The sequence below is a fragment of the Protopterus annectens genome, chromosome 12.part0, assembly GCF_019279795.1.
Source record: "Protopterus annectens isolate FY-2018-M chromosome 12.part0, PAN1.0, whole genome shotgun sequence".
Classification (NCBI taxonomy): domain Eukaryota; kingdom Metazoa; phylum Chordata; order Ceratodontiformes; family Protopteridae; genus Protopterus; species Protopterus annectens.
This window is the reverse complement of record NC_056746.1, coordinates 1444448760-1444465181: the sequence shown is the minus strand read 5'-3', so window position 1 is coordinate 1444465181 and position 16422 is coordinate 1444448760. Positions and strand designations below refer to the sequence as shown.

At 38.8% G+C, this 16422-nt stretch overlaps 1 protein-coding gene across 1 annotated transcript in view; it reads right to left on the bottom strand.

Moving 5' to 3' along the window:
• Positions 1 to 16422, bottom strand: part of MGAT5B (alpha-1,6-mannosylglycoprotein 6-beta-N-acetylglucosaminyltransferase B) — a 3749208-nt gene that overhangs the window by 2881065 nt on the left and 851721 nt on the right. The window contains exon 3 of the mRNA XM_044089029.1: positions 15920 to 16064. Coding sequence (XP_043944964.1) covers positions 15920 to 16064 — 145 coding nt within the window. The remainder of the gene's footprint in view (positions 1 to 15919; positions 16065 to 16422) is intronic.

Below are 16422 nucleotides of genomic sequence, written 5' to 3'. Positions count from 1 at the left end.
TTTCCTCAGCATAAAGTATGGAAGCTATAGGGAAAATGTTGAGTCAGATGTACTACCAGATGCACACAGCCCCATCAAAGAGGAAAGTGCAGGACTTTAAAACTGAAAGGAAGCCCAGATTCAACTCTGGGTAGAAAGTTTCTTTTCAAAAGACCTTTGTTAAAGTAGTGAAGGAAGTCAGACATTAGCATATGAGAATATAGGGAGTGTGGGGGTATTACCAATAGACTCCAAGAGATACCATAATAAAAGTCAAGAGTAGACCCTACCAGAGAAGCTCCTGTTTAGGAATACAGCAAGGATAACAGTAAAAGGAACCAAGGACTAGAGAGAGATGTCTCATATTAAACCAAAAGAAAAAAGAAAATATACACCGAATCTTAGGCTTCACACACCCTACTATACCAAAATACAAAGCTAGACTGAAACAGAAGCAATACTTTAAGGGAAAAGCTGGTAAAAATATGAATGAAAAATAGGCAGCACACTAAACAGCACCTCCAATGTAAAAATATTTTCAGGAGTCAATCATCATAAAGGAAAAGTTAAACAAATGGAAATGGCCTGTATCTGTATTTGTAGGTGAGGAGGCAGTGGCACTCCTCTCATTTCAAAATACTGAAGGGAATGCAGACTTGGCTGACCCCAAGAAGCAGTTGAGGAAGCTTGAGGTGATGGAGATAAAGTGCCTAAGATGGGTAGTAGGATGAAATTTTACGACTTGCATTTTGTCAGACAGTATGGACACTAGTACTGACATTGTGGACATTTCCAGACTAATAACCAAAAATGAGAGGTTTGTGCAGGAAGGTCACCAATAACCAAATTATCAGCACAAAGAACATTGTAATCTGCACACCAATGGAACCATACCACGTAGCGTCATGAAAAAACAATTTTATTAAAGAAATTATCTATTTTCATCTTACTCCATTCAGACTTCTTCAGAACAAAGTACAATTATAAGCCACACCACTTATACAACAATAATAAAAAATAATTACACAATTAGTCAACAATTTAAGAGAATCAAGTTAAAACTTTTAAAGGAACGTAACAAGCATAATTATAACAAATATACGCTGTCATGTATAAACCCAGGGACCAATACAAAACAAAACTAGAGCATTGTAAAAACCTTGTTAAAACAGAGCAAACATCACTTTTAAAGTCTGGCAGCTCTCATTTTTTAAAACAGGTCCTATGGATATACACTCATTTAAGCCTAGTTTCAGATTGGCACCCAACAGGAGTTACCAATGCAATTCACGGTACTCAATATGTGTTTCCCAGACTCCCCCTCAAGGGTCCAACAAAACATTCTCTGATACAAAAGATAAAAATTTACCAGTTTAAAACTCCTTTTTATGTATGGCTAAAGCACTAGTAATGAGGCCCCTATTAATATTATATATATGTTCATAAAGAAGTTTCTTAAGGGGCCTCTCACTCTTTCAAACATAAAAATAAAAATTATTTAGATTTATTCATCATGTATGGGCACTGGCTATATGAATTGCATTTAAAAGTTCCCACTTTAACCTTAAAATATGGATTTTTCTTAGGAATGCTGGATTTTTGTTGGTTCTCATATAGCTCCTTCAGATTTCTTCCTTTTTTATAATCCACAACTGGTGGCTTGGAAAAAGGTGCCAGGAGGTTAACTAAAGCTTTAAATCTCTCCCAGAATTTTAAAATAATGTTCTTCACTTAACAGTTGTAAAAATGTTATTCCAAAAATAATGCTCCTTGGAAATCAGCATTATCTGTAGCATCTGTAACATAACCATTAGATCCTTTGGACCTGTCATCATTCATGTCCAGTATGGGAAAGTATTTTTTTACCTCATCCCTGAATAACCTCATCTTTGATCATGGTAATAAATATGCTTGGGTACACCCTCTCTAAAAAATAACTTAGAAATAAATTCACATTCTTTGATCAAATGCTCAGTGTTTAAAGTCATCCTAACTGCTCTGATAAACTGCCTCTTAACTATATTCTGTTTCAGGGACGTAGGATGATCACTCAAGAAATGCAAGTAAGAATTCAAGAAAGTGCCCTTTCTTTAAATTTTGCTCTTATAACAACTGTGCACACAATCCTTTGTAATATATACATCCAAATAATTGAAGGCTTCTGTTGTTATTTCATAAGTAAATTTTAGAAAAGAGGTAGTATGATGTATATAGTCCATAAAGGACAAAAAGGATTCTACAGACCCAGACCAAAAATACTGATGTCATCAAGGAACTGGGTATAGAGATAGCATTGCTAAAAATATGGGGAATTTAAAATAAGGGTGTATTCCCAAGTTAAAAGCACCAGGTTGGAGATGATGGGGCTGCAAGCCTCCCCCATAGCTACACCATTTGTTTGTTTAAAAAATTCCCCATCAAAATATACAAAGTTGTTCCTCAGAACCAGCTCCACAAATTCAGTTAAGTCTAATGTCATAACTATTCAAGAAATCACAAGAGTGCAAGGGTTGTTCGAACCTTCCAAGCCTATAGAGTGAGGAATAGCAAAAACAAGTCAACAATATCAATTGTGTTAAATAAAACAACACCAGAATATTTAATAGTCCTTAAACATTTCAAAAAATCCCAAGAATCTTTTAATATATGGAGCTTATAATCATAAAACTTTTTAAGCATACTGTCCAAAAAAAAGCCAAGGGATAAGTCTTGCAACCACTAGCAGCCACATTCAGGCGTAAGGGGGGGGGGGTCTTCTATATCCTTATGCACTTTTGGTATGCCAATGATGGAGGGCTTTCTAGCTTTTTCATATCTAAGAAAGTCATACAGACCTTAAAGACAGTATACTACGTAATAAGTTTTTCAGGAATAGGTCAAACGTATGGTACGCAATATTCACCTCATTATTAGATACATGGGAATACTTGTCAGTTTCATATAATATATTCAACATTTTCCCAGAATATCGCACCACATCAATAAGAACTATACCACCCCCTTTATTAGGTTTCATCACACATATCTCCTTATTATCTATAAGCTCATTCAAAACTCCCCTCTCCATATTAGAAAGATTAGAGGTCTTGGAAACCCATTTATTAAACAATTCCTGAATATCCTGTTCAACTAAGGATTCAAAATTCTGTAAGACAGGATGTAGGGAGGGGGATTAGATATAGTCTTATGCTTAAAAGGTAGTAGCAAAGGTTAGGAGCATTCATCCTCGGCAGAGGCCTTCATTAGAACTGTTGTAAATGTAAAAGTCCTAGTATAAATTCCAAACGGAAGCCATGTGCAAAGGTCAAAATTTTCTGGTTTCAAGACACATGGTTAAAACATACATTAGTAAAAACTTGCTAAATGTCTACAAACTCCTAAATTGTACACAAAATAATAAATATTAACGTGCTAGCTTGCTCCATTTTATGTGAGAAAGACAGTTTTGCAAACATATTTATCAGCACAATTATGGAATTTCCAAGTGCAATCTTAACATTTTGATATTTATACTAACACTTTTACGTTTGCAATGGTATTAAATAGCTTCATACTATATTGAAGTGTTTTATTTTTTGTTCTGGTCCTTCATGCTATGTGAGCCTTTGTTTGGATGTTCAAATTACAAAAACATACAGTTCAGCGTTAAGAAAAGGTTTAAAATGTAATCCTGTTAATTTAATGAGAGAGCACTGCATGCAATTGGAAATATTTAAGTTTGTATGTAAGTTGCATTTGATTTTTTTAAGCATAATGATGAGTGTAATAATGATTTATATGTTAGTGAAAATGGTAGGTTTTATTCATGTAACTCAGCAAAATGATGATTTCAAACTGGTGGTGATTTAACAAGGTTTCGTCATAATATAATTAATGATAGCATGTTTACCTCCCCCCACCCCTTGAATGGTGGAATGAATATGTTTACAAAGCTGATGAATTACTCCATTCATAAGATAAATATGAAATGGAGAAATGGTAACAAGACTGTTTATAATTTAATATGCAATGGTTGTCACGTAAGAATATGCAGAACAATAATTTTATCATTTGACCCAGTGACACGGGTCAAAACAGAGTTAACCCAGTAATCAGGGTCTTAAGGACACACATAGATAGTAATTCTAGCCTTTGACTATCACACGTCTACAGCAGTGAGGAAATCATTTTATGTTGCGCCACTTATAAACAAAGGTATGTCATCGAATCCTAGGAAGTCACTGTTCCACTGTATTATTCAGCATTCATCAGACCTATCATTGACTACAATGCCCCCTTTGGTATGTACCTAACCAGGCATATCCAACAATTGGAACTTCCACAGAGGTTCCTCACTAAAAGAATACAGGGCATAAGTAAAATGTCCTATGCAGACCACCTCAAGGCCCTACCCCTGTATTCTTCTCCTATAGGTTCTTGATGGGAGAGCTATGTCTGACATACAGGGCATTGTCAGACCCCACTCTGATGGACCTACTGCATATCTGTTAAAACAAACAAACACCAGAATTACCCATTCTAAAGACTTAACATTGCCTGTGATATAAATAGGACCTGCTGGAGAGACAAGTATGTATCCCAGAGATTATCCTGTCTCTGCAACAGGCTCCTCATCCATGTGAAGCACAGTTCCTTCCTCACCCAATTCAAGTGCAACCTGGACAATTGGATGGGGAAAGTACAGTTGTGTACACTTACCATAAATGTAGATGTTCGAGTGTATTCACTGTTGCAGTCATTACATTTGGGCTATCTGCTTGCAATAGCCCTCAGTCAGCCTGATTAACAAAGTTTTGGGTCCTGCGTCAGTTGCTGTCTCTTCTTCCAGATGTCAGGTCGTCAAGGGTAAAAAACATGCAGCCAATGCCATTACATCAGTATTTCTTGCCCCAGATGTCAGGTGCCCCCCTAATGGGAAGCAATTAACTATATATATTTATACAAAGTAATACCTCCAACAAAAAAAGCAAATACACCAAAAAGCTTTTAAGCATAGTAAAGGAGAGTAGAGGTATAACAAAAGAAGTCAGGGGGCTGGAGGGAGGGTAACCAGGACTTCAACAGTGAATACACTCGAACATCTACATTTACGGTAAGTGTACATAACTGTACTATGTTCTTCGTGTTTCACTGTTGCAGTCATTACATTTGGGTAGATTCCCAAAGCTAAGGTTGGGAGGAGGAACTTAAACAGCATTTAGGACCAGCTATAAGGCCCTGCAAGACTTCAGTGGCAAAGCCAGCTCTGGATTAGAGAAAATTGGCAAATGATAATGCTTGGTGAAAGCATGTACAGAACTCCAGGTAGCAGCTTCTAGGATGTCCCTGGTAGGGACGCCTCTGAGAAAGGCTGTAGAGGTGGATGCAGCCCTGGTTGAATGGGGTCTGATGCCGTGTGGGCTAGGTTTTCCATGGTGCTTAAAACAGAAATGAATACAATGGCCTATCCATTTAGAAATGGTTTGCTTTGAAATAGCCTTTCCCTCTGTCGCTGCAACAAATGTCACCAGCAGTTGCTCAGATTTCCTTTGAGGTTTAGTCCTGTCCAAGTAGAATCTAAGTTGTATGTGTACATCTAAGGAGTGCATTATCCATTCCCCCTTGTTCTGTGGATTAGGAAAGAAGGTTGGCAAATGGATGGACTGATTAAGAGCCACAGTGGATACCACCTTGGGCATGAAGAATGGATTGGTTCTGAGGAACACCCTGTCCGCATGAAAAATGATAAAAGGTTCCACTGCCATAAGGGTCTGTAATTCAGATACTCTTCTTGCTGAAGTGATTGCTAAAAGGAACGCTGTTTTCTAAGAAAGGAATTTTAAATCTGCAGTAGCAACTGGCTCGAAAGGAGGAAGAGTGAGTTTCTCCAAGACAAAGTTAAGGTCCCAGGATGGAGTTGGAGCTCTCCTGAGTGGCCTTAAATTTTTGGCCCCTCGGAGGAATTGCTTGAGCAGTGGGTGAGAAAAGAGGGGAGGTTCTGTGTTATAATGAGCTGAAATGGCTGAGGGGTGAACTTTGATGGAGGAAAAGGATAAGCCCTTGTGAAGCATCTCAGTTAAGTATTGTAAAATCAGAGGTAGATTGGGCACTGCTGTGCTCATCCCTTGAGATTGGTTCCAGGCACAGAATATTTTCCATCTTGCAGCATAAGATTTTCTAGTACTAGGTCTCCTTGCCTCTAAAATGATATCCATCACTGGTTTACTGAGGGATGGTAAAGGAGAGATTAAGTAATTAGTCAGGCTGCTAAGTTCAGTGTTTGAAGCTGAGGGTGCACGATCTGGTTCTCCTGCTGAGACAACAGGGAAGGAATCTGAGGCAGGTGCCAATATGGCCAACTGTGACACACTGCACAAGAGGGGGTACCAGTGTTGGTGCGACCAGTCTGGTGCAACCAAAAATCGCCCCTGGCTTGTCCTGTTTGATCTTTAGCAGTACTTTGGAGAGCAGAGGCAGAGGAGGAAAGGCATAAACTGATAGGTTTTTCCAGCTGAAGGACAAGCATCCACTTTCCAAGCTTGTTTGTGGGGAATCCTTGTGCAAAATTTGTCCAATTGATAGTTCTGGGGAGAGGCAAACAGGTCTATATCTGGGCTCCCTCATTTGCTTGTCAACATGTTGAAAATCCTTGGTTCCAGTTTCCACTCATATGGATCCATGAGGTTTCTGCTTAGTCCGTCTGCCAGTGTATTTAGTTTTCCTGGCAGGAATTGAGCTTGTAGATTCACTTGGTAGCTCAAGGCTGTGTCCCACAATGCCATGGCTAGTCTGCAGAGGGGGTAAGAATGTGTACCCCCCTGCTTGTTTATGTACCACATAACAGTGGTGTTGCCGTCTTTACCATTAGTTGTCCTGGAAGAATGTGGTCCTTGAAGGCTGTCAGAGCATCTGTACAGCTAACATTTCTTTTTGATTGATATGCAGGTGCATTTGACTTGGGTTCCATTTGCCCTGAATGCACTTCCCTGCCAGGTGAGCCCCCCATGCATAGTCTGATGCATCTGTTAGGGTTTGGGTGGCAGGGGGTATTGCGAATGGTAGTCCCTTGTTTTGGTGGCAGGCATCTGCCCACCAAAGGAACTCTAGGCGTAGGCAAGGTATGATAGGAACCATTGCTTCTAGATCCTGAGAATGTTGACACCATAGGCTTTTTAGGTACCATTGCAGTTTCCTCATATGCCGTCTTCCATATGGAATTAGAAGAATGCAAGAGGCCATGAACCCCAAGACTTGCAGGATTTGCCTTGCAGATAGCAGGGTTTTTGTGGCCACTTGTTTGAAGTAGGTTGTCAAATGAATCTGTTTCTCTGGCGCGAGGAAAGCCATCTGGAAAGTTGTATTCAAGCTTGCTCCCAGGAATATAATTTGTTGACAGGGTACCAGGTGTGATTTCTTTTCATTTATTGTGTACCCCAGACAAGTCAACACCCTTTGTACAAAGGCCAGATGGTTCAGAAGTATGGCCTGGCTTTCTGCCTGAATTAGAGAATCGTCCAGGTATGGATATATTTGAATGTTTCTTTGCCTGCAAAATGCAATGTCTGAAGCTAGGCACTTTGTGAATACCCTGGGCACAGTAGATAAGCCAAAGGGCAGTGCAGAGAACTGATAGTGTGTGTAGCCTGCTTTGAAGCATAGGTATCTTCTGCAAGATTCCCTGATAGGGATGTGCAGGTATGCTTCTTTTAAATCTAGTGTTGCCAACCAGGCATCCTTGCCTAGCATAGGAAGGAACTGGTGAAGAGTCAGCATCTTGAATTTTGGACTCACCAAATAGGGGTTTAGAGTAGAAAAGTCCAGGATAGGATGCCATGAATTGTCTTTTCAGGGTACCAGGAAAAGTCTTGAATAGAAACCTTGTCCCTTTTCCTCATCTGGTACCAACAGAATAGCCCCCATGCTTAAGAGGGAAAGTACTTGCTTTTGGGACTCTACCCACTGATTTGGGGTAGATCTGGCCACCCGCTTGGTGTTGGTAACGTGTGGAAGTGAAATCTGTATCCTTGGGACACTATATTTAAAACCCATTTGTCCTGGGTAATGAGTTCCCAGTTTCTGGCCTGCAGACCAAACTTTCCGCCTAAAGGAGCAGTCAGTTGAAAAGTGCTTGGAAGTTTTAAAAGAAAGTTATTGAGACAGTTTTCCATAGGGGGGAGTCTTACTACTCCCAGATTTGGATGTGGAAGCCCTCCACTGCTTAGTCTTGTGCGTACCCTGGGACTGAAACCTAGGGTTTCTCCTTTGTCTGGTTTGGATCGAGAAGGCCTGGATGGGGCCAGAAAGGACCAATTCTTAGATGGCCAATGCCTACTAAATCTCGGAGGCTGAACTTGTAAGAAATCTTTAACAGTTTGCATAGATTTAGCTTTATCTTCCATCTTTTTAAGAACTTCCTCCTCTTTATTGCCAAACAGGCGGTCCTGATTTAAGGGAGCATCCAACAGTTTAGCTTTAACATGATCAGACAAAAATTGCTCCTTAAGCCAAGCATGCCTTCTGAGTACAGACCCAGTGACAGCAGCCCTGCAAGAGGCCTCTAATGAATGAAATCCACACTGCAAAGTATGTTTTCCATCCTGTTCAGCAGAATGCATTAAATCCTGTAATTCTTTATTTTCAGCACAGTCAGGAATCAACATCATTTTCTGTTTAAGCAGTCCAATAACATGTTGTTGATACTTTAACATATGAAACTGACAGTTTAAGGCCCTAATGGCCAAGGTTGGATAAGTATAAACCTTCTTACCCCATCTATCCAGCACCCTGGAGTCTCTATCAGATGGGGTAGGATTTTTAGCAGTAGAAGCCTTAATGCCCTTAGGTCCCTGTGAATAGTCTCTGGATACGCAGTAGGAGTTTTAAAAAGGAACTTGTGAGAATCAGGGACCCTGTAGTATCTGTCAGGTTTTCTGGGAGCAGGAGGCAGGGAATCAGGGGCCAAACTAGATTCCGAAAAGGCATCATCAACAATGTCTAGTACAGGAGGTATAGCTAAAGGCCTATGCTGAAGCATGAGTAAGAAATCCCTAAGCATCTTTTTTGAATCAGAAAAATCCTGGCTTTCCCAGTGGAAATGCTCCCTTAGAGTATGTAAGGTCTCACCAAAAGAAAAATCCTCTAGAGGGGAAGGAGAGGGAAGAGTCTGCTGCATCAGAATCCTCATAAGTAGACGAGGGCAAATCCAGATCATCAGAAGAATCAGAAAAATCAGAATCCTGGTCAGAAGATTCATAAACAAATTCAGTCCTAGGTCTCTTAGAAGGGGGTGGTTGGCTTCCCCTGATTAGAATTATAAGATCTTCAGCCATTCTTATCATTTGTTTTTTAGGCATAGAGGCCTGAGCATGCAGCCTGGGCGTCGGTTTCTTAGGCATGGTTTGAGATTTAGGCCTTAAAGAAGAAGGAGGCATCAGTTTAATATGTAAGTCCATAGGCCTGAATACACCCTCAGAAGCCGGTACCTGCACAGCGGCTCCAAACCCATGCAAGGTAGAGACATCCACAGGTTCCACAGTTGAAGCATCTCGCGGCATACCGGACTCCCAATAGGTCTCAGTAGAGGCCTGCGAATCAGAAGTAGCAGGTATCAGGGGCTGCAAAAGCGCCTCACTGAGTACCGGCGAACTGGTGACTGGCTTAGGAGAAGTGTCATCGGCAGCTTTGGACCTAGGCGGCCTGTCTCTGTCTTTATCTTTGCTTTTTTTTCAGAATATTGGTAGAGGGATGGCTAACCGACGACATTTCTGGATAATTGAACCGAGAACAGAAATATTTAGAAGCGAAAATATACCAACAACGGATAGTGCGTTGATTAAATAAAGCACAAAACTGACAGTAAGGTACAGCATGGTCAGGGCCTAGGTAAGCAATACAGTATGAATGAAATCTTTGTGAGGTATTTGCTTTCCACAAGAAATGCAATTATTAACTTTTACTGACGTCGGTAATGAGCAAGAAAAGTTTCCCCAACGGGGTACTTAGCTTTAGTTGAAGACTTCGGTTCTGGTTCTGAAACTCAAAATCAAAAATTTCAGAAGTCAGCCGACCGGCATTTGTGAACTGCTTCTGCTTCGGGCACTGCACGGCAAGAAAGACTGATGTAATGGCATCGGCTGCATGTTTTATATCCCTGATGATCTGACGTCACGGAAGAAGAGACAGCAACAGACGCAGGGCCCAAGACTTTGTTAATCAGGCCGACTGAGGGCTACTGCAAGCAGATAACTCAAATGTAATGACTGCAACAGTGAAACATGAAGAACATCAGGAAATTCAGCCCTGGTTTGGCACCTATGTCTCTAATGGACACAGTCCGCTGCTTGTAAATGTTTCATCTCCCAAACCCCTGCTTCCACTTATCAAAGGTGTGAGACCTTGTCAGAGATTTGGGATGCAAGGTTAGGCTTAAAATGGCCCTTGTGGTCATTAGCCTAGTAAACACCTATGAACCTATAATGTGCAATATCAGAAAATTTGCCGAATCCATTAAAATGATGACAAATAGAGCAAGATACAATATTTGCTGGCAGTCACTACCCTGAAGCAGTTGGTGAATAAAGGTGTGGAAAGTGGCTACCTAACTCGTGACAATTTTAATGCACTATGTTATGAAAAAATACGTTGTTACCATATTTTTACTGTAACCCAAACTTTATAAACTAGACTAAATCCATCTGGTAGGCCCATTGTACTAGCATGTGGCAGTTATTTGTAAAATGTGAGTAGACATTCCTTGTGTTATGTTGTTGCCCTTGTTTATAAAGAATTTAGACCATCAGTTACAAAAGTTAAAATATTGAGACTGGACACAAGGTACGTTTTAGATAACCATAGATGCTAATTGTTTGTTTAAAAATATAAAAAATATAAAACACGAATATGGTCTACAAGCATTAAAAATATTTAGATGTGGATGTCTCTGCTAGGTATATTTTTTTGCACTTGTGGAATTTTAACTCATATATATATATATATATATATATATATATATATATATATATTTTTTTTTTTTACTTTTGCTGATGAGTTTTATACACAAACATTTTGGACACTTTTGTGGGGGAGGGTACATTTTGCACCTTCATATACAAATTTATTTATGGGCATGATGGAAGCGTGTATAGATATATATATATATATATATATATATATATATATATATAACATATACGGACAGATATACAGACAGGTATAGACACACACACACACACACACACACACACACACACACACACACACACACACACACACACACACAGAGACACACACACCAGTTTTTCCCATATTATAAGTATATTTATGATTTATTTTTATGTAGTTTGGTTTTAGTGTACAAAGTGAAAGTATTCATTTTCTAGATGTCAACAATGATAGAAGTATTTCATGCAGGAAAGCAACTAGTAATAATATGACTTTATGACTTTATGAACAGCTACATATCAAATGCCATAGGTTACAGCAGTTCTCCCTTATACAAAGAAAGGATACATTTGTAAGAGTTATTGCTAAAAGATTTTTAGGGGATAATAGACAGATGTGATGAAAGATGCATATAACAGAACAAATTAATGACAACAGATCAAATCGTATACAGTAAAGTCTCACTTAACCAGCACCTGTGTGAATTGGTAGATGCTGTTTAAGTGTATATTCCGGTTACTTGAGATGTGCTTTGCGATTTGTGATTGGCTCATATACTGGCATACGAGGCACTGACTTCTTTCATTCATGATCAAAAATTGCAAAGCGGAGCCTCTTCTGTTCAATGTGGAACAGCGGGCTGTTGGTGCAGAATGGAATGTTCAAAAATGTGAAATAGGTCTTGGGGTTCAAGTGGGTGATTGTGGAGCTTCCTGTTATGGGAGAAGAGACAGAGCTTCAGCATATCAAACCCAAAGGGTTAAATAGTAAGTGTTGTTTTAAAAGTTTGCTGTGATATATTGTTGGGTGATGTTGTTTTGTTTTGATATTATTTTGTTTTGATATTATTTTGATGGTAAGATGATAATTCTTTTCTTATTTTTATTTATTGATTTAGTAGTTTTTTTATGTGATTTTACTCTTTGAGGGGATTAGCCAAGGTGCTAGGTGTTATGTAATGGGATAAAGATTGCATGGATTTTTTTATTGTGCCATTTATAAATATTTCTAGTGTCAGATGTTGGATATATGGCATTGTAATATTATCTGAAGATGGGAAATGATATCGGCCCAAAGTTCAAGCCATTTTTAACTCTCTGTACAAGTCTTGATTGATGGCTGAAAAGGTATCAGTTAAGGATGGCAGAGGTTCACTACTTGAGCTATGTGATAAGCCAAAGGATTTAAAACAACAGACTCAAAAACTGGAAGCAATGCAAAACTGTCCCACACCTTTCACTAAAAAGTGCCTGGTCAAGTATTACCCGAAGATTATCCTTGACCATTTCACAATTTCTTGCCTTTGAGTGACCTAACTAAATGCAATGGAATAAATCATTAGATTGTTAAGGGATATGCTATACTCAGTGCCCATATTCATTGCTCACTGTTTTTCAAATCAGTTCCTAATACATAGAGATGCCTCAGAGGTTAGCATAGAAGCGTTTTTTTCTCAAGATGTAGAGGGGACAAACAGCACATTTGTTATATTAGTTGGAGGTTTAGTAACACTGAGAAATGCGACTAGAAAGAGTGATAAGCCAGTAAGTGGGCCCTCACCACCCTGAAATATTACTTCTTGGGGAGAGAGAGAATTTTCCAATTGCAGATTACCTGTCTTCATTAGCTATTCTGATACATGGACACCGATGCAAAGCTAAACTATTGGTCTGGCAGGTAAAGTAGAGGACTAATGCATCGCACTGCTAATAAGCTCCTTCCTATCTGAAGGGTATAAGGTTTGAATCTTTCCACCTTCACTTCCTTGTGTGACTTTAAGCAAGTCAATTAACTAGACAGTGCTCTGGGGCAATTAAGAATTTGGGCTGGGCTCCTTAATCATCTCCTGGACTGCTTGCCTAGTAACTATGAAGCTGTCTCAGTAGACAATGACCCTTCAGCCTTTTAGCTTTACAATATTATATCAGCGAGGATGTAGACACCTGAATGCACATGAACTGCCCACGCATGCAACCTACCTGATGAGGCTTGAACCAAAGGTTCTTCTCTGGGGGGTCATGAAGCATAGTGGTGGCTGGTCCCCTACATTGTGCTAAACTAGAAGGGTCAGATAGCATAATGATACATGAGCCACTTCAGCAGACTAATCTAGAAACAAAGATGATAAAGGTAATGATGGGGTATTTAAAGAACAACAAATCAGTAACCTACTGGTCTGAGGATGGGCAAGGGAGTACTCAGGTTGGAGTTATATACACCATGAGGAAGAAAGAATGCAAATAGAGAGGGTATCAGAATGAGGGAAGGAACTTGAACCCTGGTAGGAGGAGACATTACTGTCTGAGTAGAAAATGTAACACGGTTTATTTATTTATTTATTTTCCCTATTACTGGAATTGAAGATGAAGTTGTTTTGTTATTCAGGTTTGCTGGAAGCAGTAGAGAATGGGTAAGGGAGATACTCCCTAGAGGTCTCTTTATGTACAGGTTTACTTTTCCCATAGTTCAATTTATGTACAGTTTTACTTTTCCCATAGTTCAATTTATGTGCAGTTTTACTTTTCCCATAGTTCAATTTATGTGCAGTTTTACTTTTCCCATAGTTCAATTTATGTGCAGTTTTACTTTTCCCATAGTTCAATTTATGTGCAGTTTTACTTTTCCCATAGTTCAATTTATGTGCAGTTTTACTTTTGCCATCTACTTTGTTAGAGTCCTCCTTAGAAATGATCATTGCCTGGAAAATGAATTTATTTATGCAGGAACTTCAAACTGACTTGATTGGCAAAAAATACATTTCTTCTCTGACCTTTTGCACAAAGCAAGGTTGTTTCTGAACTGCTACACCACTTTTATTCACGTGCATGTCCTGTACAGTAGCTATCTTTTTGATGAACACCAGCATATTTCTTCCACAGAACTAGTTCTCATTTTACTTTGACCTTGGATTTCAGCTAGTCCCTTCATTTTATACTATAAACCGTGCCTTTGAATCTTGAGTAATGAACAATGCAAAGGGGTAAAGAAAGACAAGGCAAGTGATCATCACTTTAGAAGTTTCATGTAACTAACTTTGAAAAGCCATTACCCAACTCTACACTGAATGCAAAGCATATGATAACGAAATACAATTTATTTTATTTTATTTTACATTTGTTGACTGAGATAGTCCGACTGGATACATGTCCATTTTCAGCGGAGGCCCAGGGAGAAAAGCTCCAAGATAATAATACACATTGAACATTTAGTAAATGCTAGTTTCAAGCAGATTACAGTCATAAGCAATACCAGCATTTAGCACATATAGTACTTATTATAAAACACTTTACAAAACATAACATTTTTTTCAAAGTTAAACATACATAACATTACATTCAGGTTTAAGACACACTGAGCAGCAGGTATACAACTGACCCTTCCTGAAATGGAGTGGTAGAAAAAAGTTAGACATAGTTGAAGGTAAGGCACCTAAGAGAGAGAGAGGTCACCAGTCGGGGTTAATGCAAGGACATAACCAATGAGTTTTGAAATATTTCTTGAGTTTGTTTTTGAATGGAGTTAGTGAGGGTTCTAGGGTCACGTCATCTGGGAGTCTGTTCCATATATTTCCAACAGAGTTGGCAAACAGAGAGTCCCCAGCTGAGTAGTTGGATTTGTATGTTTTAACTAGGAGTCTAATGGATGATCATAGTGGCCGGGTGCTGGTGTAGGGGCTGATAATATTTTTTAGTGCAGGTGTATCTTCTGGTTGGTAAAGGACTTTATGTGCCACTATTAGCTGGTTGAACTGCAGTAGGCTTGGCAGTTCAAGTCATCCCAGGCGATTTAGGTTATGACAGTGGTATGGCCGGTAGGCTGTGCCAGTAGCAAATCTAGCAATATGGTTATAGCAGGATGATAGTTTATTAAGATCTGTTTTTTTTAAGTTGGAGAATAGAGGTGAGGCATAGAGAATGGTTGATAGCAGATGGGAACAGGCAATTGCAGTTCTAGCAAGTGGGGTAAAGAAAAGTTTGATTCTGTAAAGAGAGCCAAGTTTTTTATTAATGGTTTTGATAGTTTGATTGATATGCGCATCAAACTTCAGGTTGTTATCAACTATGGCACCCAGTAGTTTAGTTTGGGCAATGAATTCAACTCTCCAGTGTTGAACTCCCCGATAACTATTCCTCACAGGAAATTGCTGCTACATAATCAATGTCACGTGTGGCTTCAATTTTTGTACTGGCAATTATTTATTTTTGTAAATTTTTCTCTTTTCTTAGTGGTTGGGAAATTTTGGATTTAGTATTGATAAATAAGAGAGGGTGTGGAATGTACCCCCCTAACACAAGGACTGTAGGGTAGTTTTCCCCAGAAAAAAATAAATAAATAAAACACGGCTTTCCTCAGTTTCATGGATATGATGCTTCAACCTGCTTGCTTTGTCTGGCTGAAGCTGTCTTGACATACTGTAGAGGAATGTTAGAAAGCCAAGTAATGTAGGTAAATTGTACATAATATTATTAAAATTAATGCATGTGGTTAAATGTAATCTTCAGTGCCAGGATTATTCCAGAAAGAAAGCATCAGAGGCTGTGTCAGATTAACTGTCACAGTATAGATTTTGCATCTTTTCAGTGGTAACCATGTTATTACTTAGCTGATTTTCTTGACAAAAATACAAAGTAATATAAGGCATTTTTGTTTACCAATGTTAATACCTTTCTTTAGTAAAGCATGCAATCTAATCTGTTTATGAACAGTAAAGTATTTGAGATTACAATGCTATCCATTCCAGTTTGGTACGTGCAACAAAATATATTTTTGATATAAAATAGTTAAAAATCTTGTTGCTTACTTGTTCATAACAGAGTGGAACTCTTCCATCTTCCTGAACTCACTGACATTCTGCATCTTTGTCAAAGAATCCATTCTCTTTAATAGAACTTCCAGCATTTCACTCATTTTCCGCAGTACTCCTCGATATTCCAGTCCGCCAAGTACTAAAGGTGAAGACAACAATGCACTCAGACTTGGCTTTGTCATGCTTAAATACAGTAAACTGTACTAAACACAGCAATTCATACTAAGCATTTGAATGATATTCAAGGCTTTTAACTTACTGCAGTTTAAATCAATAGCTTAATTATTCTTCATTTTACTTCATATGAAGTATGCATGGCAGTATGCAAATTGGGATCTTTATATTCATCATGCAGATAGCTTAACAGAACTGGTTTGCTTCTTCAGTTATTGAAATGATTTTCTTCATAAGGTGGAAACTATGAAATAAATACATTCGTATGGCATATTATATTGGTTAGGGGAAATAATGTATACTCATGTCTTCAGAAGAAAAGG